Genomic DNA, 27326 nt, shown 5'->3' with positions numbered 1-27326 from the left:
TTTCATTGTAGAATTTTGTGATACCTAGGCACGCCAATTCCATGCAAGACCCATTTGCCAGTCGTATTTTGGCTTCATTTGCCACATAACCTGGCCCAAACTCCACCCAAGGCCAATATTTTTCCCCAACCAGTCGCTTAGACCTTGAAACCGCGCGAGCGTCTTCGGCCACGAGCACGCTCGAACTTGCGGCCCTTGGACTCGACATAAGGCTTCTGCAGTGGGTGTTAGAGATTGGTACCGAAACGCCATAAGTAGACAATATTACCTTGTGGCTATGGGGCCCGAAGCCGAAGTGCTTGACAGCCTCACGGGCGTTCTTGGGGCCACGGAGGATCAGGGTGTTGCTTCCGGTGGGAGCACGGAGAGCAAGCTGGTCCAGGGTGATGGCCTCACCGCCAGCGGCGACAATGCGGGCGCGGGCAGTGGCGGTGAATCGCAGAGCAGCGACAGTCACCTTGGGGAACTCGAGCAGGCGGTTGTCATCGGTGATGGTACCGACAACGACGACGGTTCGCTTCTCACCCTCCTTGTTGATGTTGGCGACAATTCGGGACAGGGAGACGGGAGGGCGGTTGATCTTGGACGTAAAGAGACGTCGGAGAACGACCTTGTTGAACGAAGAGTCGGTTCGGCCTACACAATGTGAGGAAATGGTTAATTGAAAGTTCTCGATCGAGTTTGTGCGCTTTCAGGTGGGGGATTGGACATACGGGCCAGGAAGCGGTAGAGCTTCACCAAGAGCTTGAGGTAGACATTGTCGCTCTTGGGGGCAGTGCGGTGAGTGCCCTTGACGTGGTGGCGGTCGAGATCGATACCTGTGAGGTGAAGCCATCGTCAGCCATTTGGTTCAAGCATGCTCAAAAATGGGCAACTCTGTCTTGCGCTTTCGCGAACAAGATGGTGCCTTAGTCGCAGAGAAAGAGGCACGATAGCGCACTCCTTCTCTACTCGCATACAGAGGCTGAACTTCAATATCTTCACGTACCCATGGCGGCGGTTGTCGCTGTGAAATTTGGCGATGTTGGGTATAGAGGCGGATGCGTCGAACAGCACTTTCCTTCGAGAAAATTCAGGCCTTGGGATGGTGGGTCGGCGCAACTCGCTCTTCCCCGATTGAAGGCGGTCATTGACGGCAGTTAGGGCTTGGGTGCTTTCCCCGGAGCTTACCACCGAAAATGGAGCTAACCACTCTAGGTAAGGTCCCTAGGTCAGCTTAAGGACGGGTCAGGCTGTCACCGAACTCACCTCCTCGGTCTGGGGGCTATCTATGACTTCGTCAACTTACTAGGTACCTATAGTATCTCTGACCATGGACCATTCCTTACGCATATCTTCAGTTCAGGTAAGGATCACTTATAGGTGTTCTAATCATGCTGCCATTCCACGACTTTACCAGCGCCATGAGATATAATAGGTAATGATGCAAACATACCTCTAACATCCCGAAGCGAAGACATGAAGGTCTTACTTGTAGCCATTCAAGTGATCCAGTATAGGGACTACGATGGTATTTGTCTATCAACTCAAGTGTCTCTGCCCCGTATCCGCAGCCAGATCTTCTTAACCTCTATGCATCATCCAGTAATATATATGACAGGCCTCGCACCAAAGCTTGTGCCATTTACTCCAACTGCTCCATGGCTGTACGAATCTACGCCCCTGACGTCTCCCATGACTGCGCCAGTCCGTTTCCTTTCTTGTTCCCCCCCAATGCCAAAAGCCATGCCTGAAAAGGAACCCCTTCTGTAGTACAAACTATCTTCACATATCTATATAAAATCACAAGGAGCGTGGCTCAGATTCGGGCCTGAGATCGACGAGAAAATCACGGGTCATCTCAAAACTCAGCCAGCTTGATGCCATACTTGGGGCAACCTTGAGCAGGTTAGGCACTATGCCTTTGTAAAGTCCCTTGATTCCCTCTTGCATCACAATGACCCGGATCGCATCTGTAATGCCCTTGTACTGGTAGCCCATGCCTGACATGGTGTTGATCTGGAATCGGCGCCGTAGAACGTCGCTGTGTGTTCTGTAAGCAGAGCGATCACATAATTGTTACAGCAGAGTTACTTACAAGGGATATGTGCAAGTTTGTGCAACAGCTCCAGATATGGCACCGGCCAGCAACTTACGGGTTGCGTTAGGGTTTTGCTCTCCTTCTGGCGTCAAGTACTTTCGGACTGATTCGTAAACCATGAAATTAAGACCGACCTGGAGGAATCAATCAGTTCTTGAAACTTGTATGTTAATGCAGGTGGGAAATTAGGGGCTTACGTATGGTGCTACTCCGGCAACTGTAGGAATAATGCCTCGATATAGAGCAGACATGCCACCCTCGGTCTTGTACATTTGCACCAGAGTAGTCCACATACCAGGCAGTTTGTCTGGCCTGTTTCCTAGCTCGGCAAAGCTTGCAGATTGGATGGATAACCGTGTGCGAACAATATCGAGAGGGTAGGTAAGGAAGACAGACGTTATACCAGCGATGCCACCGCAGATAAGGCGAGTAATCGGTGCCAAGTCAGCACCCGGGTAGCTTTCAAAGATGTTCTGCGTATGTGTTAGCTTGGTGGGTATGGGCGTGAGCCTCGTCTGAAGCATTACATACCCGCTTATAAAAGTTATAACTGCTGAATTGCACAGCAGAGTATGGGACGATGCGGATACAGTTCGTGCCGTTGCCTCGCATGAATCCCCTCCAGCCTTCTTCCTTCCACATCTTACTCAGGGCTTTCCCCACTGACAGCTTGTACGCATCTCGTCCGACGCTTTGGATCTGCATGAGGATCTTGAGCCGCTCAAGGGGGGATACGACGGTTCGAGAGACAGCGCCAGCAACACCTCCTGCGCAGAATGCGGCGATCACAGGCTGAGAGATGGTCTCCCGAAACTGCATGGAGCGGCTAGGGGCCGCAGCCTCGGTCGAATTGACCATGTCTGGTTGTGACTATAATACCTGATTAGCAAATCTTTCATGAGAAAAATGATTTTGCAACAAGACTGCATCCCAGTCAACAGTCAGCGCATGCATGACGTACGGTGGAGGTGGACATGGCGACGGGAGACATGCGAACGTATTGCGTCGTATGTGAGACAATGGCAATTGGTCCCAAGACAAGGCTTCGTCTTTGTTGAAAGCGCCAGGTTTAAAGTAGTTGCAAGATCTCAACCTCGATTGCGACAGTGGCAGCTGGCCTCAAAATTTGAATATCGTCTTCGGTATTGGGTATTCCCTGTCAAACGATTGTGTCTCCAATTGTTACTGTGGTTGAAAGAATAGTAATGGCATGCTGGAAGGTTGAGGTGAGGATAGAGTGAAAGCAACCATTTGGGGAGAAGTTTTCGAGTCTGCGCCAGAACCGACACACGACAGGGCGTGCGAGCGGATTATTGGCGATTAGGTTCGTCAGCGGTTGGGCAGGTATCGTCTTTATATGAACAGCCTTGATCGATGATGGGAAGAGGATGTTGACGGACGGGAGACGGGATCGGTGCCGTCGTCAAGGAGCGGATGGGGGCGCGTGAACCGGCGTTGCGGATGACTTCGGGGCGCGCGCGTGGTCCCCCGGTTTCCGCTCGGTAGAAGTAGAAGTAGGACCTGGAACGCTTGACTGTGGGGTAGAAAGGTCTCGCAGCCGGGTCGGTGGCTCTCTGCGCTACAGGGTAAGTAGAGAGCATATGACAACGAGCAGATGCGTCCAAGTGGTCATATGAACGGGGCAGGTTGGCAGCATTGGTAAAAACTGGTGCTTTGTGCAAATAAAGACTGTACGGGTCTTGTACGCATCTGGCCCAGGGCGGTATCCCGGTAACGCTATCCTGTGCCCATTCCACACGCCAGAGTCGTCTCTGATGGATCCTATTTGAAGGTGGAATCTGAGAGGCGCCAACTCAAGAATAGCTACTAACTAGTCACTAAAGTCGGCCATTGATCAGACTCCTTTCAGCTAGGCACAGGGGCAAGGGGCTGGGGAAGACAGAAGTTTCATGGTGACTGGCCACGATAAATCCCTACGCTCTGTAGCGCGACCGCATGAACGGAACCAGTCACAGCCCTGAAATGCACAACGTCATCGTCATCTGGTGTATATCTAATAGTGTCAGTGCAAAGGAGGCTCGAGAATTGTGCGATACAGACAGATCGTTGACCCGTTGCGCCGAATCGTGTTACAAAACAGTCTACAGATAAACTACCTATGAAATGATAACTTCCAAAGGAAACGCGCCGTGGCAAATGCCTTCAGTCTTGGAAAAAACAATGCACCCATATCCGACCCAACATGGCATCCGCAGAATCTTATACGTTCCATGCCGTATTGGCTGGGCCTTTCAAACAATATTACACAGTGGACCTGTCAAATATAGGGAGCAATGACGGCCCTAAGCAGGTCGCAGAAACTTTTACTTGAGTAGCCTGGTCAGAAATGACAAGGAGTCTCTTGTTGTCAGAAAGACGTCTACTCGGCAACATCAAGATCGTCGTGAGCAGGAGGAGGACTATCGAGAGCTGTACCCAGAGTGAGCCAAAGTCAAGTGGTTCAAGAGTTGGAAGACATACCCTTGCGCTCGTCACCATTCGTACCGTTCTCCCGACGGTCACGATCATCACGGTCATCTTTGGAGTCACGCTCACGGTCCCTGCCGTCTGGTTAGCATGTGCATCATTGGAGCGCCAAATTAAAAATGTACCGATGGTCAGGGCTGCGAGACCGATCCCTGTCACGTCGGCTCTCGCGGTCATAGTCTCGGTCACGGTCCCTACGGTCGTCCTTGCGAGGAGAATAATCGCGAGTGCTGCGGCGGGGAGAAGGAGAGCGTCCACGCCGAGGGGAGCGAGCGCCACCACGTCGGTCACGGTCGCGTCCAGATTCGAAGCGCCAGGAAGCAGAAGGAGGAGTACGAGCCCACTGATGCTAAATTAGTAATTGCGCTTCGAATGTCTTGCTTGGGCTGCATGCCTCAATCTTCAAAATGTCATCGCGCCCGATGCGCTTGTTGTGCATCTCATGGTAGGCATCATCGGCATCACGACGGTCCTCGTACTCAACGAAAGCGAAGCTACTGCTATGTTAGCTCGACTGCACGGCAAATCGAGAGTGGAGCATACTTACAGCCGGGAAGACGTAGACCGGGGTGCGGGAATATCGCAGCGAACCAGTCGGCCGTAGCTATCAGATTCAAGGTCAGTATACTACAGAACACATTGTAACGCAGCTGAACGCCGGCAGATGCCCCCTTTTTGAAATGAACGCTATGCGCATTCGCACGTCGGATCTCGAAAGACTCCGCGCCAACTCAATCAAGATGTGACTGCACAATGGACAAGCAGTCCCATCGACTAACGTGAAAAGACAGGGAAGGAGAGAGTGCTGGGGACGTGGGCGCGGACGGAACGAGAGGACGATGGCGCGAGGGCGACGATAGACGGCGAGGCGTCAGGGCCAGGCTGAAGACCATAAAAAGAAAAAGCCTCCAGCTCATGGCATAGACATGGACGAAGGCGCGCGCGAGAACGATAGGACGCGGACGTGGGCGAGGGCGTGGACGTGGGCGTGGACGAGGTTGACATACCGTTCGAACTCGTAGGCGAGGTCGCGAGCGCGGGTGCCGTGGCTAAAGCCGGTCACGTAGAGAGTGGTGCCGCCACGAGACATTGTTGTCTAGTCAAACTAGAGATGCTGGGTGATAAGAACGAATATGAAACTGATGCAGCAGTCCCGAAAAGTGCTGGGGGAAGGAGAATATTGATGGAAGCGTGTCGATGATAGTGTAACCTTAAACAGCGTTGAAGTTGCACGATGCGGTCACGAGTGTTGGTACGGAAAATTTAGCGGCGAAAGCTGACATAATGCAGCTACCCTCCCAGGTAGGTACTCTGTAGCCAATGAAACAAGTCTAGGTAGCCAACTTGGAAGAAGTTCAGCGAAATGGGCAGGAGCCGCAGGACCCGCTTTCAGCCTTGCTTTGAAGCATCATGAATCGTGAGTGATGTAGAGAATTCGGGCCCTACATATTTCCGTGAGTGATGCCGAGGGATCTGATCTACCTATATCATTGTCTCCTCCGGTAGTTAATCAGAAGCTCTATTCGTGGTCGGTATTTAGATCGGTACACGGAGCTCAATAGGACGGCGCGCGCGCTCTATACAAGCCCGGAATCCGACACATGGATGGATGGCTCGTATAATATGTGGAGGCAATTCACATTCATACCGACACCATCGGATCATCTGCCTGTCGGTGTTTTGTGAGCGCCCACCTATCCGTACTCACAGGCCATGATGTCATATCTTTCAGCAAGACCTTAGATTTACTGAGCTTTCAATTACTATGATACGTGGCCCTTTTATCGTCAAGTCAAGTCACATGCCACCCTGGATCTTGAGGTCAAGGTGATTGTGAAACAGAGACGGGCATTTGCAATTGATGGCTAAGCCTCATTAGAATTAATCCTTGCCATGATATCTTGAATCTTGCGACGATGATTTGAATATGTCGATGATATACCAAAGTGGATAACAAATTGCTGGCTGTACCTACCTACCTAGGTAGCTTGATTCACGACATGCCTTATATGCAGGAGGAGGAACAAGATCAAAGTGCGACCTCGTGACTTGACTGATCATCCAGGGGTATAAAGGCACATGTTACTCAGAAACCATACTAGAGAGGTCTGTTGTGTTATCTATCCACGAGGTACTTGGTAGTCGTACCTAGTCTCTTTGTTACCGAGCGTCCCGACAGTGTGTGTAAGCCTCATCCACGTCTGCTGGCCAATGCTGTGGAAAAGTAGGTAGGTAGTGGATGGCCCATTGGCCGAGGCGCTTTGCACAATGACGTTTTCCTAATACTTTACACCATGAGTCAGTCTCACAAGCCTCATTATCCAACAAAGCAAGATAATAAGCATGGTTGTTTTCCAGCTTTCCCCATCAACGGCAACCTCGGACTCATCAGAAAATAGTGAAAGGCCGGCATCCGCGCGCGTTATCAAATGCCGGCTGCGTCTTTTGATGTTCAGCCCGTGGCATCCGATCAAAATCATGCACGAGCTCATTTGACAGTTATCTTAAAAAGGCCGCAGTTTACTTCTCTTTGATAGCTCTCCCATAATTCCATATATTGATTTGTCTCTCTGAGAACATTGAATGAATATTTAATTGATTTATTAGAGTTTTCACAAACTTCCCCAGACCGGCATAGGAGGACATCATCAGGTCTGCAATTACTTGAGCAGCCTATCTATTTCGACAAGAACTCGAGTCATCTATCTAAATTATCCTCAGCCTGCCTTACTTATCATCATCAACCCCAATGGTATCCTCAACTGCACCGGGCAGGTCCCCGCTTTCCGGCCGGAGTACCGGGCAGCCGGCCCCGGAACTCCAACGACCGGCACCGAGATCACTCGGGGAAGCTCTACGAGCCGCTGGTATGACAATTGACGGGCCCAGCCCAGGACTTGGCTCTGAAACACCGAGTGAAGAGGATTACGATGAGAATGTTCGACCGACCCTGACAGAGCCATCAGGTGTCCGGCATCGTTATGCCCATCGTGTCCAGCCACGACCAGAAACCATATCCCTGTCTGGCACTGATTTTGAAAAACTGCAACAAGAGCCTGGATTGAGCTTCAAGCGCCGTGACTCAGGTATCCATCTTGTTCTAGACGAGGACAATAGCCTGCAACGGCTGCTTAAAACTAGCTCAGAGTGGTCACAAGAATCGACCGGTCCAAAGCAGAGACAGCGAAAGTTTGCCGATCTTGTCTTCACAAGCCAGTTCTCAGCCTTTGACCGTCATAGCCCATCAGCGTCGAACAGTCCATTCCATGGGTTTTATACATTGTTTTGGCTCGCCGTTACTCTTTTCGTCTTCAAAATCTCAGTCCAGAACTGGCAAGTCTACGGAAACCCTCTGGGGACGAACGAGATCGTGCAGACTATGTTCCATCGAGATGGTATGACATGACCTTGGCTCTTCCTCTTTCTGGGTTCGCGAGACTGACTGTATCAAAGTTGTCGTCCTTCTTCTCTCGGATGGCATCATGTGTGCCCTCACAGCAGTGACTTGGATGATTCAAAGGCTTGTATCTGCCAACTACCTCAACTGGGATGGTGCTGGATGGGCTATACAGAATGTAAGTTACAATTGTCATACAACAGCCTGGGGCTAAAGCTCATGGATGATGTTCCTAGTTGTGGCAAACGGCCTTTCTGGCTGGCGTTGTTGGCCTGACTCTCTGGCGTGACTGGCCATGGACTCATACTGTGTTTTTTGTACTTCATGGTATCGTCATGCTGATGAAGCAACACTCTTACGCCTTCTATAACGGTCACTTATCGACAGTCTATAAACAGCGTGCCAAGATAATGAAGAAGCTTAGGCAACTTGACCTAGTTGACCCAGCCATGACCCCATCGCAGACTGAACCCCCAGCATCAGCCATCTCAACACAACACCTTAGTGTTACCCCTTCCGCCGAAGAGCGCCGAAAGTCCATCTCTGCGCAACCTGGCCAGGAAGAAAGTGATATAGACAAGATTTCACGAGCCATTGCTTCCCATCAGCCCTTGGACGACGAGCAAATTGCTCTCTTTGAGCGCATCATGAAGTGGGAGGTGGATGCAATGACCGATGAACTCAAGGGAACAGCAGCCACCATAGGCAAAGCTTACCCCAACAACCTGTCTTTCATCGATCACTACAAATGGATTCCTCTACCAACTCTTGTTTATGAGATAGAGTACCCACGATCCGATTCTATCGACTGGTCGTACGTATTGGAGAAGTTTACTGCAATGTTTGGGGTTCTATTTGTGATGGTTCAGGTCTCGCAGCACTCTATTTGTCGGTTATGTTCCTCTAGAAACTGCCATTTGTCATGCTAACGGAAACTCATAGATCCCGTCGTCATGAAGACTATTGAGATGAAGGAGAATGGTGTACCACTGGCTGGGAGATTTGAGGAGTTTCCAGGGTTACTTCTCGATCTTATCTTCCCTTTTATGATGGAGTATCTGGTGAGCAGATAGGAATCCTCGCTATCTGCACTTGGTTCTAACACAATATAGCTTGTCTGGTATCTCATATGGGAAACTATCCTGAATATCCTGGCCGAGTTGACATATTTTGCCGATCGAAACTTTTATGATGCGTGGTGGAATAGCGGTAAGTCATTCGATATTTGTTCTCGATAATGTAGGTATGTAACTGATATCTGCTCACCAGTCTCTTGGGATCAGTTCGCCCGGGACTGGAATCGACCTGTTCACGTCTTTCTTCTCCGCCACGTCTATCATAGCTCTATATCATCTCTGAAGGTCAACAAGCACACAGCCACACTGATTACATTCTTTCTTTCAGCCTGCGCCCACGAATTGGTCATGTGGTGTCTATTTAAGAAGCTGAGAGGCTATCTCCTGTTCCTCCAGATGTGCCAACTACCAGTGAGTTTTCGTGACCCGAACTCTGGATTGACGACTTACTGGTTCACAGTTAGTAAGGCTCAGCCGCACCAAGTGGTTGCGTGGGCGCAAGACACTAGGTAACTTGATCTTTTGGTTGGGTATTTTTACAGGACCAAGTCTGTTGTGTAGCTTGTATTTGATCCTCTGAGAGAGTACTCTGAGAGAGTACTTTCGCCGGCGGTAATTAGAAATGCCACATTGATCTCTATTCCCGTATAGAATCCTCACCACCTAGATTGGCAATATGATAGAAGATGATCACATCCATCGAAATGATGAATGGCACTGTGTTGGCAATATGATGGTTTTTGGAACCAGAGCTTTTATAAAATATCGAATATTCTTGCATACGAATAACCACGCCCCCGATCGCGCCATCGCCAAAGAAGTCCCAAACTAGATCTACATCCTTTCGTGGGTAGCCATAAGAGAACCTAGCAGTCGCATTAGCATATTGTACCTGAGAGCTCTTTTACAATAGAACTTACCAATGAAGGTGGTGATGAGGCGGCTGCGGACTTGGCAGATATCTTCGGGAACCAGCCAAATGGTCGCGCCGAGCTTTCGAGCAATGCTAATACTCAGCTTGGCGTTCAAGTAAGCATCCTCGTCAGTCTGTCCAGATGTAACGAGATCGTAATCGACATAGCTGCTCTTCATTCCATTCAGAACATCCAGAAGGAAGATGCCAGATCCAATTGAAGGATCCTTGAAAGAGCGGATGGAAGAATTCCTGGCGCCCTTTCGTGACATATCGTTTGCCCATCGCACCATCTCAGAGTCGGTGATTTCTCGCTTGCCCAGTTTCTGAGCTAGTGAAGATAGAGTAACGGTGATATCCTTGCGCATGAGTTGCCACACAAGACCCAGAGTTAAGGTCCTTTGCCCATCAGTAATGTCAGCGCCTTGGATGCCAACTAGTGAGAACCCGTTTTGCTTTCCAAGCTCAATCGCGTAATTGGTGTTCTCAACGGCCTTGAATCTCGACATCTCACCTCCATGCGCTGGTCTCTTGTTGACGTGACGGGGGTTGACAGAGCCTGGGATGACCTTCTCGTAAGCCTGAAGGAGAATACTGCCATCCCTAAGGTCATCAAAGAACGAGACAACTGCAGGTTGGACGTCTAGGCTGTTCAGCCACAGTGTAAAGACTCGAGCCTCGCGTTCGCCCTCCGCATCGAAATCTTCAACCTCGAGTTTCTCTTCCTCAGTGATGGGATCAAGGGCGGGGTGGTTGTTGAATAGATTGGCGACGAACGCTAAGTTGAGCTTGGGATTACCAGCGACGAGTGACTTTGGTGTCAAGAACTTGCGGCATCCGAGCTTGTCTGCTTCTTGTAGAACTGCCTCAGCTCGCTCATGTAGATCCTGCTTTTGTAATGGTGCACGGGTAACGCCATACTCGGGACCAATTTGCGCCAGCAGAACCGAATAATTTTCACCATCCTTAACATCAGAGGAGAAGTTCTTGACGCTAAGACTGGTTAGTTTCACAAAAGACAAGCCATGTCAGACAAACTTACGTGCGGGGCCAGTTAGCAGCTTTCAGATGGTAATTAAACCACCGGAGAAGAATTTGCTCGGGGGGCAAGCGGAGAAACTGCTCAAGTGTCTCGTCCTCATCAAGCAGTCTATACAGCTCAGGATGGAGCTTGATATCGATCTTTCCTAGCAATCCTCGTCGAATGATTTGCCAGATGAGACCCAAAATAAGATGTTCTCGAACCTCAATGATATCACCAGCACCAATGTTAACAACAGAACAGCCGATACCTTTGGCAGACTCGATAACAATGTTGTTGTTCTCACTCATGTGGAAAGCATTGAGGTTCTTGATCTTCCTGCCCGGAATATTAAGGACACGCTCATCAATTGTATCGGGAACGCTGTCGTTGATGAGCTTGGCTAGAACCAAGCCATCCTTGCACTCGTCGAACATTTCGAAGGTATCGGTGGGGAAGGGGAGGCGACTATCAATATCAGCATCGCCAGCCAGCACGGCATTGATGTGACGGGTAAATTCGGTGCGTTCATCCTCATTAATGGTGTGAGTGATGTTGGCATTAGAGCCCTGAACCTGGATCTTTCCGCTCACGCTACCCTTGGAAGCATGGCCTCCAGTACGTTGCGCGACAACACCACCACCTGCAGAGGGAGGAGTTGGTCCCGTGGACATGCGCTTCTGAGCAGGCGATGAATCGCGAAGCTTGGCAACGAGCTGGCGCGGCATGGTTAGTACGTGTAGAAGGTCTAATGCGAGCATTCGGAACGTACGCTAACATAATCCTCGAGCTCAACGCGTCGCGAAGAGTCAAGCTCGACTTCCTTCAACGCCTGGCGCACAACATCGTAGGGCTGATTTTCACTCTGCTGGGTTGCCTTGATAGCGGTAGCTTCATCAAGGTATCCTCTGTCGTCGACATCAAGCCGCTGAAAGGCATCGGACAAGCTGAAGATTTCGTTCTGTTGGAATTGAGGAAACTTCCTATTAAATCATAGTCAGCTTCGCGATGAAGCCCGCGAGTTCCGGTGCGACCGACCTCTGAAGTTTCAAAACGTTCATGGCGGGGGAGGGCGGGGTGCTCTAGGAGACACCTATGCAGTTGGACAGCTGAGCAGGCGAGGATGTGGTATGCTATCGAGAATCCGAAGCCACCGGAGAGAAAAGGCAGTTCTCGAGCGCAGGAAGGTATTCGCGGGCTCTCTTATGGGTTAAGGAAAAAGATGATGCGAGAATTGGGCGCCTGAAAGGAGAGAGACAGTCTTCAGGCGGCGTAGGTTGAGTGAGTGGGGGAGATCCCGGTCTAAATGGAGGAGGTACCTAAATGATGATGTCGATCAAGTACTGACTGACTGTACTTGATGTACTTACCAGGGGCGTGCCGGCTGCAAGTGTACTTATGCCATAAGCCGAGGTACTTTTATGCCACGTCACTGCGGGGAGCTTCCCTGCCATGAGTCTCCCATAGGTAGTGGCCGGCTAAGCAGTGATGTAATGTCCGCCATTCAAGATGGCAGTGCAGCGCTCCAATTTCTATTATTCCAGCTTAGTTCACCCTCACTTAGAGGTATTTAGTACCTGGAGGTCTTCAGATTGTGTTGGTATTCGCAATCACTTACGACACCAGGCCTAAGCACAGAACACATGCAACATGGCATGGGGATTAGTTGTTGCCTGCTGGCCTAGTAGTCTAGGTATTCCATGCTACATCTCCCGTAGTAATGCAAGGCAGCTAAATGCCTGCCTGGGATTCGCTGCCTGACGAAAAAAGTTGTTATGAAGCCTACTAATAGTGATAGGTAATGCTTGTTGTAGGAAGATCGGTTCATCTAGTAGTACCTGACTGCCGAGTTCAGCCAGTAACCTACCTATGTGTCCACAGCCCGAGCTTACCAGTATTTGGTCAGGGAGCCGTCACTGTTGCAGGTCAAGGCTTCCACAGTTCCAACCACAAGTTGGGCGTCTAGGTGTCCGGGAAATAAACGGGACACCTATGGTGGCGAGCACACCTAAGAATTCCTGATTATTTTCCGGACCCGAGGGGGGCGTTTTCTTCTCAGCAAAGCCCCACTTCGTTTCGTCAGGCCGAGCAAGTGGAGGACATGGTAAACGGTGGAGATAAATTGAAAAAAGGTACATACAGTAGAGCCTTCGCCTTGGGACTTATAGAAATTCTCGTCCACACCTTGCTGTGCCTCTCCCTACCAGTTTACAGCCAGCCAGCCGCTCTCTTCTGGCACAGAGATGGCTCTCTGCAAAGCTTGTCAAGAGACATTGGTGCTACGTCTTGATCCTGAGGAGGATGTAGATGACGAGGCCGGCGCAGCAGGCCCCAGCACTTCAGATTCATCCGTGCCCGATGATCTTGAGCTCCCCTGTGGTTGTCACTTTCACTGGTAGGTCGTTCTTGAGAACCCGGCTTGCTTCGCACCATTCACCAGAGTATAATAGCTCACTTAATCTTCAATAGGCAATGCTTGCTTGATCAGTCTTCAGATGTAGCCCTGTCCCTGAAGTGTCCCAGCTGCACCGCATACCTTCCTGTCAACGAAGGGGGCCCTTCGGTGACAAACACTTTCCTCTCGACACCCCCGGGTACCGCAATATTCACAAGATATACGAATGAGGGCGGCATTCAGGAAAACCTAGATATTCTTCCATCCATCACCGAAGAAGCATATCTTGAGAGTAACCCCGAGGCGCGCCCAGCTCGCGCGCTCCATGTCATGTGCGCGGAGGGTGATGTTGGCGGCATTGTTGAACTTCTCCGAGACGCTGGTGATAGTATTGGAGATCTCACAGCCTTCGTAACCTACCAGGACCCTCTGGGAGACATGAAGAACGGGTTGCACCTTGCAATCGAAAACTCACAGGAGGAATCGCTGTGGCTTTTGCTTTGGCTTTGTTCCACGATCCCGGAGTCTTTTTTCCCAGAGTATGCTCGCTCTGTGGCTGAGGCGACCGGTGTTGGCCGCCTGTCGGTGAATAGAGAAAGGGACATTCGTGGGTTGCGAGACAACCAAGGTAGGACAGCTGCAGACCTTGCCCAACAGCGACAGGGACAGTGGGGGCATATTCTTCAGACAGGTTTATTATCGCTGTAGAGTCAGCAGGCACTTTTGTTAATGGCGTTCAAAAGCGGGTTGTACGACCATTGCTGCAACCAGGCAATATGGTTTATGAAGGTTAAAAAGATATAAGGCTGCATCCCCAATTCTGTGCTTCATCTTCAAGATGCTTTTTGGCATGAAATCCGGGACTGTTAGAGTCGTATAAGTAAGTACCTTACCTAGTGGCTTGTGGAAGCTCCTCTCACCTCCGTATTCGTTTGCCGACGAGTTCTAGAGAATTCGGTTGAGAAGGGAGACTTGAAGTAAGAAAATCTTTACACGAACATAGAATCTTTGAGTAAAATCGTCAGTAAACAATGTTAACCCTACCAAGCGGTACCTTATTCAATTTCTCACGAGTTGAGTCACCCAGGGCCTTCTTTAGGTTAAACTGGCATGTATTACTTTCTGAGATAGTCTCCATGGGCTTCAAAGAAGATGGTATTGACTTAGATATTAAGGTTATTCTAAAGCTGTATTAGCTTACCTACCTAGGTACCTAGGTACTAGTTAAGGTTGCCAGTTAATATATTAAATGCATCCAATGCTTCGAAAACGCTTCGAATTACATAGGGTTTCGCAGGTACCTTATATAGTACCTAGATAGGTAGGTACCAAAAGCAGTTAGTTCAACGCAGGAGCCTGTACTAGTGTCTGCAGCTGGAACGTCATCTGGCTTTCACATGGTACATACTCCGTACATAGGGTGCCTAATAATATCTAACCTGCCTTTTCTACCAATCTACTAGTCTTTGGGGGGTCAATGTGACACTTCCTGTCAAATTCACCAAGAAATTAGATTCATATCTACGCGTTTTGTAATCTGGAATTATTTATTTCAGTTCATGTCGCTCTGAAGGCTAAAACATTAGTTACGAGATATCCTGGCCCTGTCGCATATCGGTGAGCCACTCGTCACACTGGCTCCATCACTCCTCGCAACCCACAAGCTTCCCAGAGCCTTAACATCACAACGGCTTGCAACGTCGAAATTTGGATGGTGTGTATGTTCGCGGCCATTCAGTGTGAATATGGCACCAGGAACGGCCGAGAAAAAGGTCGAGAGGTCATATCTGAGCTCCGCTGTTGATTCTTTTAATCCTTGGGCTGCTAGTCGCAGCACGACTCCAACTCAAAAAACAAAGAATGAGCAGGAAACGTCAACGGTTGCAACCTCAGCAAACCCTGATGATCACAGCACAACCCACATTTATGGCCAAAGCCTTCGAACATATCCATCAGGATGCCCTCCTCTAAAAGTTCAGTGGTTCCATGCTGTAGATGTTCCCAAGCGGAAACCTCGCCTCAGCAAATCCACACAGCCGGAAAAGCTTTCGACACAACCAAAGAAGTACAACTCGTTTTCCTCTTCAGATTCCAAGGCCTTAGAAGCCGAGTATCAGAAGCTGCTCGAGGAACTAGAGGAGGCCCGGACTCGAGCGCCTGGAGATGTGCAGACGGCCCCGAGAAAGCGCAAAGCTGATGTTGCAGATGACACCGCAGACGGACTTACAAACCAGGAGCGTGGGCTGTCTGGATCGAAGTCAGCTGGAGTTCGTGTTCCCGTGAATGAGGACTTCTTATTCGACGTTGACATTGAATGCCGGGAATTGGCTCCTGTATATTGGCTTGGCCCAGTTTATGATGGTATGCCGCTGTAAAGTTCTTAGTCTCAATACTCGCTAATCGATGGTAGTACGCAGAGGGACATGGTTTTACCACGAAGGCTCTAACCTGCGCCCTTGCGAAGAGAATCTAGCCGCTCAGCTGGAGGAGGTATACTCAATATTAAATGCCACAATTGTCGTGCTCGATCTAACTATGTATACAGGGCTACCTCAAGATGAAGCCATGGCTATATCCCAGTAAGGCAAACTAAACTGTCTTTTGCAACTTTTGACTAAAACACTGTACAGCAAGAGACCGCAGTCCATCAGGAGCTAGAAGGAACCTCACACCGAAAGCATCGCAAGAGAACTTACATGCAACAGCTAAGGGTGGAGCCGAGCAAACTGGCCAGACGCCAGTTGCTGATGGTTCTACAACTGAACCATCGTCTCGTGGCCAAGCCCAGCCCCAGTCATACCGATTATTTGGAACATACATGAACAGTTTGGCCACATACCATGATGCAAGCACTGCCTATTTAAATACGGATGGTATGCTTTCTTGGGTGACTTCTTCTATGTACCAAAGGTTCGCTGGCGGGAGCTATATGAGTGGAGTGAGACTGGTTCGCGGCTATTCAGAACCTAGCAAGAATAAAGAAAAAGACATCGACACCGACAAGGGCAAGAGGGAAGAGAAACAACCCAAAGCAGCTGACTCAGGTATTCTGCTGGACGAAAAACAACAAAAGAGTCTGAAGCGAAGATCAGCTCCTCCCACCACCCGTGCTTCACATGAAGACCTTGCTCAGAATGGCAGCGACAATACTCCGACCCAAGACCCTCGGCGCGCAACACTTCAACGCCAGCTTTCTTCCCTCCTTGAGGGAGAAGGAAAGACAAAGGCGGAGAAGGAAGAAGACATACGGAGGCGTGAAGAGCAAGAGATACAAGACGATTACAATGCACAGGTCGGCGAAACCCAAGGACGTGAAATCGAGCATCTGGTGCTTGTCACACATGGTATAGGTCAGCTCCTTAGTTTACGGTACGTCCTATATGCAACGACTTGTGATTATCCTCAACTGACTAGTATTATTATTATTAGAATGGAGAGTGTCAATTTTGTTCACGATGTCAATATCCTCCGCAAGACAATCAAGTCAGTGTATGCCAACTCAGCAGATCTGAAAGCATTGAACTCGGAACTTGGGGCTGGACCCGGTAACTGCAGGGTACAGGTTCTTCCAGTTTGCTGGAGACATCTGCTGGACTTTCCCAAGAAGCGTGAGAAGAAGGGAGAGCGTGACCTGGGAGATGTAGACGATGATGAGGATGAGTGTTAGTATACACACATCATACCCTTGCTAGCCGCCATGTTGCTGACTTGACCGATACTGTAGATCCATCCTTGGACGACATTACTATCGAAGGGGTGGCATTCGCACGTTCCCTGATCTCGGACCTTGCCTTAGATGTTTTGCTGTACCAAAGCTCGTACAGGGCTCAAATCTCGAGGATTGTGCTAAATGAATGCAACAGAATCTTCAAACTATTCAAAGAAAGAAATCCTGATTTCAGAGGAAAGGTTCACTTGATGGGCCACTCTCTGGGTTCCGCGATTCTCTTTGATTTACTTTGCCAGCAAAAGCGGGATCAGTCCGCTGAGCCGAAGTCTGTTCTACGGTTATGGCCAGCTCAAAATATTTCAGAAACACCCCACAAGGACCATGATCTCAGCCTTGAGTTCAAAGTCGAGGATTTCTTTTGCCTGGGTTCTCCAATCGGTCTCTTTCAGATGCTCAAGGGACAGTGCGTCTCATTATCCCTAGGGAAACGTTCCAACACTAACGTGATTTCAGAACAATAGCGGCCAGACACCGCAACGCATCATCTGACATCAAAGATATCTACGGGGGAAGTACACAAGGGGAATGTTTTCGAACCGCACCGCTTTCTTCAGGAGTAGAGCAGATATCCCCCTTGACCGGTCTTCCTATGTCTGTCTCATCACCAAAGATTCAGCAGCTCTTTAACATCTTCCACCCATCTGATCCAATTAGTTACCGCCTAGAGCCGCTGATATCTCCGACTATGTCTACACTCAAGCCCCAACTGTTACCATACACGAAAAGAGGAATATTCGGCAATGTCGCCCCACAGGGATTGACGGGAATCGGAGCAAAAGTCGGACAGAGCGTTAGCGGACTGTGGTCAAGCCTCAGTGCTGGCATCGCCAGTAACCTGCTCAATCGATCACTTGGCTTGAGTAACGAAGAGGTTGCACGGATTACCGCCAGCGCCGAAGGCACAGGCCCAGAGACAGGAGCTAAGACAGCAAACCGAGACGTGCCAAATGCTGCAGAGAAACGGGAAGCCACGGATGCACGTATGAAGAAGCTTGCGGACTCTGCGTCTGTGTCCGACTCTGGAGCCGGTGACCGTAACCCGACACTGATCGACGAAGAAATCGAAACCTTGTATTCCAATTTCCAAAAGAATCGTGCAGGGCCAAATAAGGACCAGGAAACAACAGGAACAGGAACAGAAAAAGCAACAGCTGACGACGATAAGAAGGCGCGCAAGATGCGCAAGGAAGAAGCTAAAGTCCGAGCACTCAACCGTAACGGCCGAGTTGACTATAGCATTCAAGAGTAAGTACTTTGCCAGACACAGTAATGCGAAAAGCAAACAAAGGTTAACGTTGGACACAGGAGCGTCCTGGATTTCAATCCCATCAATACCATTGCATCTCACATGGCTTACTGGGCTGATGAGGACGTAAACCATTTCGTACTCTCGCAGCTGCTATCGAACAGGTCGAGTGTGAAGAGGAATGAGACCGAGCCTCCATCGAAGAACGAGTAAACTAGAAGTTGGGAAGGACGATACAATATGGAGATCTGGCAGACAACATCTCAAAGTCGTACAATGTGGAATGTCGCTTGTCAACCTCGAGAGCCAACTTCTCGAGCACCTGTCGAGTTGGATTTGATAGGTTTATATTAATAGATTTATCCAATGAACTTGGCTACTAATCTAACTTGGGTCGTGCACCAAAAGTTTAGAAAAATTGGAAACATAAAATTATAAAAAGACTGAGCTATTGATACTCACGCTATTCGCTCAAAGATGGTAAAGTTTTTGACTGGGCGATAGATGCTTGTGCCTCTTCATGTTATCCAACATAAGGTATCCATATCAAGTATCCTCCGCCGAATGATTCATCCTACTGTAGTGCCTCTATGACTCCCGCCTTACTTCAACAGGCGGGGCCCTTCGAGCCTGAGGTACCTTGGATGCTTGGGTGGCTGGCTGGCACCCCGCGTGTCGACAGTATGGTGGGGTACGACACTAAGAACGGGACCCTCTTCGCAGGCGATGGAAATTTTGCGACGGAATCCACGCCTCTCGACCTTGGACATTGCATTTTGCGCTGCGACCTCCAACCTGTCTGGTCATGTACATCAAACTCGAAAGCGCAACACTTCAGGAAGCTTTTAGCCTCAGTCTGTCGTGATCCAAACCTACGACCACTGCGTATTGCATATCCTCAGACCCGCGATCGGCATCTCATACCTTCCGACGCTTCCAGCACCCGAGCTCGCAGCTTTTCGCAACGACCCAACCCTCAACCCCACGACACCCAAGAATAAACACTGCTGCTATCAACGATGGCGATCGCTGCATCCGTTGACAGCCCCGTCAAGCAGCAGCTTGTGGATAAGCTGCCAAAGCGGTTCAAGGGCATCAAGTTTGGTATCCAGTGAGTTTGACTTCGTGTGGTGGCATGGTCACCACTCTTATCTTGGACCCCAAGCTGACTTTACAACCTTGGTTAGATCCAATCAAGATATCGCCAACCAAGCTGTTCTCGAGGTTTCCGACCGTTTGCTCTATGACATTGAGAATAACCGCGCTCCATATCGCCACGGCCCTCTAGACTCTCGACTGGTATGTGATGCTGTTAACGACTTGGCAATAGTAATGGTTCAATTCTCATTCTATTTTAGGGCACATCGAGTAAACAAGGAAGATGTTCGACTTGTCAAGAATCCCTCAAGGATTGCAATGGGCATTTTGGCCATGTCCGTCTTCCTTTACCCGCCTTCCATGTGGGCTATCTTCGCTTTATTATGTCAATTCTCCAGGAAATTTGCAAGGTAAGCTAGCCGTTCTTGTATGAATGACTCCTATATAGAGAGTTAATGCTTTCCTAGGACTGCGGCCGAGTCTTGCTCGAAGAGCCCGAACGACAACAGTTTCTCAAGGAACTGAGACGACCGTTTCTGGATAACTTGCGACGGACCCAGATATGCAAAAAGATTAATGAGCAGTGCCGGAAGATTAAGACGTGCCCTTACTGTGGCTCCCTGAATGGCCAAATTCGAAAGATCGGTGTTCTCAAGCTTGCTCACGACAAGTTTGTTGCTTACAATAAATCAACTGCTGTGAAGAAAGTCCCGCCAGAGAGCAAGATAAGATTTGACAACTCCTTCAACGAGGCAAAACGCGAGAACCCAGAGCTGGACAAACACCTCAGGAAGGCTATGGAAGACCTCAACCCCCTCAGAGTTCTCAACCTCTTCAAAATGATCAGTCCCACCGACTGCGAGCTTCTAGGTCTGGATCCTGCAGAAGGACGACCAGAGATGTTTATCTGGCAATTCCTGCCCGCTCCCCCTGTCTGTATCAGACCATCCGTCGCTCAAGACAACGCGAGCAATGAGGACGACATCACGACCAAACTAGCTGATATCGTGTGGGTTAGCGGCATGATTCGGTCTGCTCTGCAGAAAGGCTCTCCAGTACAAACCATCATGGAACAGTGGGAGTATCTACAGACTCAGATTGCCATGTATGTCAATAGTGACGTTCCTGGCCTTCAACAACCCGGGTTTGGTAAAGCCACGAGAGGTTTCTGCCAGCGTCTGAAGGGCAAACAAGGTCGCTTCCGTGGCAACCTTTCCGGAAAGCGTGTTGACTTTTCAGGAAGAACCGTCATCTCCCCTGACCCTAACCTTGGTATTGACCAAGTTGCTGTGCCACAACTAGTTGCGAAGAACCTGACCTACCCAGAAAGGGTTCAGCGACACAACCTCGAGAAGCTTCGCCAATGCGTCAAAAATGGACCAGACATTTGGCCAGGAGCCCAGCGGGTCATAAAGTCAGATGAAGGTGGCTACTTACAATCTCTCAAATTCGGCAATAGAGAGTACATAGCTCGAGACCTCAAGTTTGGTGACATTGTTGAACGGCACCTTGAGGATAACGACATTGTTCTCTTTAATCGTCAACCTTCTCTGCACAAGCTAAGTATCATGAGCCATCTCGCCAAAGTTCGCCCCTGGAGAACCTTTAGGTTGAATGAATGTGTTTGTGGACCTTATAATGCCGACTTCGACGGCGATGAAATGAACCTTCATGTGCCACAGACGGAGGAGGCTCGTGCCGAGGCCATCAATCTGATGGGCATCAAGCACAATCTAGCCACACCAAAGAATGGTGAACCTGTCATTGCTGCTACTCAGGATTTCATCACAGCAGCTTTCCTGCTCAGTAGTAAAGACCGGTTTTTTGACCGCAAGACCTTTACCTATCTCTGCATGCACATGATGGACGGGAAGACACACCTGGACATGCCACCTCCAGCCATTATTGCACCTCAATCGCTGTGGACAGGCAAACAACTCTTCAGTATGCTCATGAGACCCAACAAGGACTCGCCTGTCAAGGTCAATCTTGACGCAAAATGCAGAGCTTACAAAGCGCGACCTGGCCAATGCCCCGATATGGACCCCAACGACGGATGGCTTGTTGTCCGCAACTCGGAAGTCATGTGTGGTCGCATGGACAAGTCGACTGTCGGAACTGGGAAAAAAGATTCAATTTTTTATGTGATTCTCCGTGATTTTGGACCAGACGAAGCTGTCATTGCCATGAACAGGCTGGCTAAACTATGTGCGCGGCAACTCACAAACCGAGGATTCTCGATCGGCGTGGGAGATGTTTTCCCGACAGAATCACTAAATAAAGAGAAGGAGAAACTTGTTGCTGTTGCCTATAAGCAGTGTGATGACCTGATCGAAACATTCAAGGCAGGAAAGCTTGAGAAAGCTGCTGGCTGTAACCAGGAGCAGACACTTGAAAACTCCATGTCCGGTATTCTCAGCAAAGTTCGACAGCAGGCAGGTTCTTATTGTGTCGACACATTGAGCCGGAACAACGCCCCCCTGATCATGGCCAAATCTGGATCGAAGGGCTCAGATATCAACGTGGCGCAGATGGTCGCTCTTGTTGGGCAGCAGATTATCGGTGGTTCACGTGTTGCGGATGGGTTCCAGGATCGGACGCTTCCACATTTCCATAAGAATGCTCGGCAGCCCCCATCGAAAGGATTCGTCAAGAACAGTTTCTACACTGGCCTGTTCCCCACCGAATTCATCTTCCACGCCATGTCAGGCCGTGAGGGTTTAGTCGATACGGCTGTCAAGACCGCCGAGACTGGTTATATGTCTCGGCGATTAATGAAATCGCTCGAAGATTTGTCTACTCAATACGACGATACTGTCCGGACGTCCGGAGGCGGGATTGTTCAGTTTCAGTTTGGTGCAGACAAGCTTGATCCTGTGGATATGGAGGGCTCGGCAGAGCCAGTTCATTTCCAACGGACATGGACCCATGCCGAGAGTTTGACAGTGGATAACAGCGAGACTTCCATGACACCAGAGGAGATTCGATCCTTTTGCAATAGAGTGCTGGAAACTGAACGAAGGCGGTATGTCAGGCGCGGGTTACTGCATAGTGAGATTTTGGATTATGGAGATACGAGTGATTATGGTATCGATGAGCACGAGGGTGCTCGAGGATTCCTCAAAGCGATTGAACGACATGTGGAAGGGCTGGCGTCAAAACTGGAGACCGTGCGAAAGCTGGCTGGATTCAAAGATGGTGCCATGGTAAGGTCGACTGCTCAAGATCACGCGGACCGAACTGCCAAGGTGACGCTGTCAACTCTTCGGCTCTTCATCAAGATGTGCCTGGAGAAGTACAAGAAGGCGCATGTTGAACCCGGACACGCTGTCGGAGCTGTCGGAGCTCATTCAATTGGTGAGCCAGGCACCCAAATGACACTCAAAACATTCCATTTTGCTGGTGTCGCAGGTATGAGTATCACGCAAGGTGTTCCCCGAATCAAGGAAATCATCAACGCGTCAAAGGCCATTAGCACACCTGTCATCACATGCCCTCTCGAGAACAACGAGCAAATCGAGGCAGCTCGGGTTGTGAAGGGGCGAATCGAGAAAACATATATCTCGGATGTTTTGCGGTTCGTTGAGGATGAATGGCGCACGACAGAAGGCAACGTTGTTCTACAAATTGACTCCGCCGCTCTTTCAGATATGCACCTTGGCATTGGCCCTTACGATATTGCTGAGGCTATTTGCAAGCAGCGCAAACTTAAGGTGCAAAGAGATGATCTATCAATCGATGGAGAGCGTATTATTGTCCGCGTACGGGACGTGACCGATCCGGCGACGAAAAGGACTACGGCTCGCAGCAAAGCTGCCACCGCTGAGACTGGAGACATGCTGTTGAGGGCCAACTTCTTGCGCCGCTCACTTCCCAATGTCCCCATCTCAGGTTATTCTGAAGCCACGCGAGCGATCATTCAAACATCGGAACAGAGCACTCATACTGTGCTCGTTGAAGGCTACGGTCTCCGGGAATGTATGACAACAGAGGGTGTTATTGGCACAAAAGCCCGTACCAACAATGTCATGGAGTGTCGAGATGTACTTGGTATCGAAGCAGCTAGAACGACCATTGCTGACGAGATTGGTGAGGTGATGGGAGATATGGGCATCGATCCGCGACACATGCAACTTCTCGCTGACGTTATGACCTACAAAGGTGAAGTTCTCGGCATTACTCGTTTCGGGCTGTCCAAAATGCGCGATAGCGTTCTACAGTTGGCTTCGTTTGAGAAGACCCCGGATCATCTCTTCGAAGCTGCAGCTGGCATGAAGACGGATCAAATCGAGGGTGTCAGTGAGTGTATCATCATGGGACAAACAATGTCGGTCGGCACTGGTGCATTCCAAGTTGTTCGTCGCTTGGGTATAAGGGAGGGAGATATCAAGCAGAAACCGACGCTGTTCGAGGATGCTTGGACAGAGGAGACGGCGCTTAAGCGCAAGGCTCGTCGGAAGGTCTGAGAACAAGTCTGTATCTACTGTACTGGATTATAATGCGTGGCTTGATGGATGCATGCCGATATAGCGATACCATAAGGATTTGTTATTTTAGCGCGGGGACGAAAGGTTATAATACTATGATCTTTCATTCATGAGATAAAAGAATATTCGTAAAGCAGTGGTAAAACCCCCCTAGTCCTTTTTGAGGTCACATATCTCTCCTGGTCTCATGGAAGACTGAGGCAAATGTCATTTCGTCATACTTTGAGCCACGTGATCTCACTACGACATGGCACCGTGAATGCCACACTAGAGGTTAAGTATCTAAACAACATCACCACTCTCAGAAGACCTACGTCATGTGCGGAAGATATGCATTGGCCCTGGTGGGTATTCATTGAAGTGTAGATTGACAATGAGTTTGCTAAGCATGACTTGCAGCGGCCGTCCCAAATCCGTCAGATGCTCGAGGAAGATGGACTAGAGATTGATGAAGCACCAGAGGATACCGGGGATGGCGCCCCTCGAAGCAGCTATAACTTTGCCCCAGGATATCACGGTGTCGTGTACCGCGCCAGCACATCAGACCACAATACGACACGAGAAGATGAACAAGGTGAGAAGCAGAACGACGCCACTCAGGATCCCAAGGACCAAAAGGGCTATGTCAAGTACAAGCTCCAGTCAATGAAATGGGGTCTTGTGCCTTCGTGGACAAGAAGGAAACCAGCCTATGGGTCTATGTTAAAGACCATCAACTGCCGTGATGACTCCCTCAGCTCACCTGGGGGGATGTGGGCCAGCATGAAGACTCGCAAAAGATGCATCGTGATTGCTCAAGGATTTTATGAGTGGCTCAAAAACGGAAAGGAGAGGTTGCCTTACTACGTGACGCGAAAGGACGGACATTTAATGTGCTTTGCCAGCCTTTGGGACCGCGTACAGTTTGAAGGTAATGAAGAGCTTGCGAGGTGTCACTAAAGCAAGGCTGACATCCGACAGGGACGGGAGATACATTGTACTCATATACAATCATCACCACAAGCACCAACTCAAAACTCAAGTTTCTTCACGATCGTATGCCGGTGATCTTTGATACTACTTCATCGAGTATTGCGACATGGCTTGACCCATCGCGAAAAGAGTGGTCCGATGAGCTGCAAGGACTTCTGAAGCCGTTCGAAGGAGATCTGGATGTTTATCGAGTTTCTCAAGATGTCGGTAAAGTCGGCAACAACTCACCCACCTTTATCGTCCCATTAGACAGCAAGGCGAACAAGTCCAACACAATGAACTTCTTCAATAATAACCACCCAGAAAATCAGAAGTCATTGCAGCCATCGATGCATGAAGGAGCTCAAGCCTTCAAAGAAGATAAGACGCCCAGTGGGACTATTCAAAAAGATACAGGACTTGGTCCTAAGCAACCGACAGCTAGAAAACGCAAGGCTGAAGAGAGTCTTAACCCCTATAATGCTCGAGAGGGCAATATAGAGCATAAATATAGAGATGGTATTAATGTATTAAAAAATAAAAGGCTAAGTAAAGAAAAAGATAAAAAGGAAGAATTTAAAAAAATAACTAAATTTTTTAAAAGTAAATAATAATATATTTTAAATTTAAAAAAGAATTTTTATTATAATTATTTTAAATATTATTTTACTTTATTTTAATTTAAATTATTACTTTTTTATTAAATTTATTTTATTTATAAATTTTAAATATTAAAAAGTTAAAATATCTCTATAATTATATATAAAGTATAATTAATTAAGGTCTTAAATAAGATAATTTAATAAAATATTTATTTTTTAATATAATATAATATAGTTAATAAGTAAGTAGGTTATTTAAGTAAGTAGGTTAAAAATCCCTTACTTTATAATATTTTTATTTAATTAGATAATTATTAATAACTTAATATATTATAGCCTTTAAATAAAGCTAGATTACTTTTTGCCCTTTAGGCCCTTTAAAATAACCTAAAATTAAGTTTTTAATAGACTATAATTAACTATAAGATACCCTTTAAGACCTTATATTACTACTATTATAGTATTTAGTTATAATATAATTTTATTTTAAAATTATAAAAACTATTTAATCTAAAGAAATAAATAATAGTTTAATTTATTTTTAATTTAAATTTATAAAGATTTCTTTTATAATTATATTTTATAAAAGAAATAGCTAATTCTTTATTAATTAATTATAATATATTACTTATTAATAAATATTAAATTTATAACTTTATAAAGTAATAATTAAAGCTAAAAATATATTTATTTTAAAGATATAACTATTAAAGAGTTAAATATAAAGATTTAATTATTATTTATAGCTAGTTTAGGCTTATATAAAATATAATTATAAAGTATAGTATTTAATTAAATAATACTTAGAACTTTAATAAAATTGGCTTTATAATAAACCTTATTATAGCTAAAATAGCTATTATAGGTTTAAAAATATAAAAAAGGCTAAAGTTAATATAGCCTTAAAACTAAAAATAAATTATTATAATTTAAATAATTAATATAAAAGATTAAATAATTATATTATTTATTATTAATATAGGCTAATAGTACTTTATTAAGTAATATTAAAAATATAATTTTTTATTAAATTAGGTTATTATAATAAGCTAAAATAAATAAATAAATAGTAAATTATATATTAAGTAATTAAAGTACTTTAATTAATTTATAATTAAAGAATTTAATATTTAATATTATTTTTTAATTTTTAATAATTATAAAAGCTATAATTTAATTAATTTTAAATATATTATAAGGAAAATAAAATTATTATAGTTTATATATTTATTTATATATTTTATTTACTTTAGCCTTATAATAATAACTTAATAATAAGGCTAACTAGCTTTTTACTATATAACCTTAAGACCCCCTTAAGTCTATTATAAAAACCCTTTAAGTAGAAATCTTATTTCTTTAAGCTATAATTAATATAATACTATTATATCTATTTAGCTATTATTAATTTACTATAATAATTCTAAAGCTTTTACTTAAACTACTTAAATATAATAATAAACCTATAAAGAATTATTATAATTAATATTAAACCTAATAAGCTATTAATAAATCTTCTAAAAATTAATAATAATCTTACTTAAAGTAATAATAAAAAATCCTTTTAAATAGTAATTTATTTAATTAATTATATTATCTATATTATATATATTAATATCTTAAAAGTTAAAATTAAATAGCTAAAAAAAAAGCTTACTTTTTAATAATAATAAAATAAATTAAAATAATACCTTAAAGAAAATAAAGGTAGATTATAAGATTTCCTTAAAACCTAAAAAAGAATAAATTATTTATATAATTACTTAAATTTAATACTAAAAATATACTATAAATAAATAATAATATCTTATTAAGGTAATATTAATTAAAAAATAGTTTTATT

At 46.9% G+C, this 27326-nt stretch overlaps 9 protein-coding genes across 9 annotated transcripts; 5 read left to right on the top strand and 4 right to left on the bottom strand.

Annotated features, from left to right (window-relative positions):
* Nucleotides 1-137: 137 nt before the first annotated feature.
* FPRO_08176 (putative ribosomal protein L18, cytosolic) lies at nt 138-992 on the bottom strand (the record flags this gene model as incomplete). The annotated part of the gene is made up of 4 exons (XM_031233687.1): nt 138-215; nt 269-636; nt 714-818; nt 989-992. 4 exons carry the CDS (start codon nt 990-992, stop codon nt 138-140), a joined length of 555 nt encoding a protein of 184 aa, XP_031083499.1.
* Nucleotides 993-1782: 790 nt separating this feature from the next.
* On the bottom strand, nt 1783-3056 carry FPRO_08177 (uncharacterized protein; the record flags this gene model as incomplete). The annotated part of the gene is made up of 5 exons (XM_031233686.1): nt 1783-2023; nt 2078-2214; nt 2278-2553; nt 2612-2950; nt 3042-3056. The coding sequence occupies 5 exons, from the start codon at nt 3054-3056 to the stop codon at nt 1783-1785; spliced, it is 1008 nt and encodes a 335-aa protein (XP_031083498.1).
* Nucleotides 3057-4460: 1404 nt separating this feature from the next.
* On the bottom strand, nt 4461-5657 carry FPRO_08178 (uncharacterized protein; the record flags this gene model as incomplete). Its single annotated transcript, XM_031233685.1, has 6 exons — nt 4461-4510; nt 4562-4641; nt 4693-4910; nt 4962-5061; nt 5115-5171; nt 5575-5657. 6 exons carry the CDS (start codon nt 5655-5657, stop codon nt 4461-4463), a joined length of 588 nt encoding a protein of 195 aa, XP_031083497.1.
* A 1659-nt stretch (nt 5658-7316) lies between these two features.
* On the top strand, nt 7317-9553 carry FPRO_08179 (uncharacterized protein; the record flags this gene model as incomplete). The annotated part of the gene is made up of 6 exons (XM_031233684.1): nt 7317-7962; nt 8021-8142; nt 8201-8852; nt 8907-9025; nt 9077-9173; nt 9234-9553. 6 exons carry the CDS (start codon nt 7317-7319, stop codon nt 9551-9553), a joined length of 1956 nt encoding a protein of 651 aa, XP_031083496.1.
* A 321-nt stretch (nt 9554-9874) lies between these two features.
* On the bottom strand, nt 9875-12035 carry FPRO_08180 (putative fimbrin; the record flags this gene model as incomplete). The annotated part of the gene is made up of 5 exons (XM_031233682.1): nt 9875-9906; nt 9961-10946; nt 10996-11690; nt 11747-11957; nt 12013-12035. 5 exons carry the CDS (start codon nt 12033-12035, stop codon nt 9875-9877), a joined length of 1947 nt encoding a protein of 648 aa, XP_031083495.1.
* A 1182-nt stretch (nt 12036-13217) lies between these two features.
* On the top strand, nt 13218-14077 carry FPRO_08181 (uncharacterized protein; the record flags this gene model as incomplete). The annotated part of the gene is made up of 2 exons (XM_031233681.1): nt 13218-13369; nt 13444-14077. 2 exons carry the CDS (start codon nt 13218-13220, stop codon nt 14075-14077), a joined length of 786 nt encoding a protein of 261 aa, XP_031083494.1.
* Nucleotides 14078-15114: 1037 nt separating this feature from the next.
* FPRO_08182 (uncharacterized protein) lies at nt 15115-18558 on the top strand (the record flags this gene model as incomplete). The annotated part of the gene is made up of 8 exons (XM_031233680.1): nt 15115-15730; nt 15780-15859; nt 15915-15948; nt 16000-16738; nt 16799-17031; nt 17094-17502; nt 17553-18344; nt 18405-18558. 8 exons carry the CDS (start codon nt 15115-15117, stop codon nt 18556-18558), a joined length of 3057 nt encoding a protein of 1018 aa, XP_031083493.1.
* An 806-nt stretch (nt 18559-19364) lies between these two features.
* Nucleotides 19365-23909, top strand: FPRO_08183 (putative RPO31-DNA-directed RNA polymerase III, 160 KD subunit; the record flags this gene model as incomplete). Its single annotated transcript, XM_031233679.1, has 4 exons — nt 19365-19456; nt 19533-19644; nt 19704-19853; nt 19911-23909. 4 exons carry the CDS (start codon nt 19365-19367, stop codon nt 23907-23909), a joined length of 4353 nt encoding a protein of 1450 aa, XP_031083492.1.
* Nucleotides 23910-24247: 338 nt separating this feature from the next.
* FPRO_08184 (uncharacterized protein) lies at nt 24248-25492 on the top strand (the record flags this gene model as incomplete). Its single annotated transcript, XM_031233678.1, has 3 exons — nt 24248-24274; nt 24330-24840; nt 24891-25492. 3 exons carry the CDS (start codon nt 24248-24250, stop codon nt 25490-25492), a joined length of 1140 nt encoding a protein of 379 aa, XP_031083491.1.
* Between the last annotated feature and the right edge of the window lie 1834 nt (nt 25493-27326).

The sequence above is a fragment of the Fusarium proliferatum genome (genome assembly GCF_900067095.1).
Source record: "Fusarium proliferatum ET1 genome assembly, contig: FPRO_scaffold007, whole genome shotgun sequence".
NCBI classification, from domain to species: Eukaryota; Fungi; Ascomycota; class Sordariomycetes; order Hypocreales; family Nectriaceae; genus Fusarium; species Fusarium proliferatum.
The sequence above is the reverse complement of the archived record's forward strand: the minus strand, read 5'-3'. Positions and strand labels throughout refer to the sequence as shown.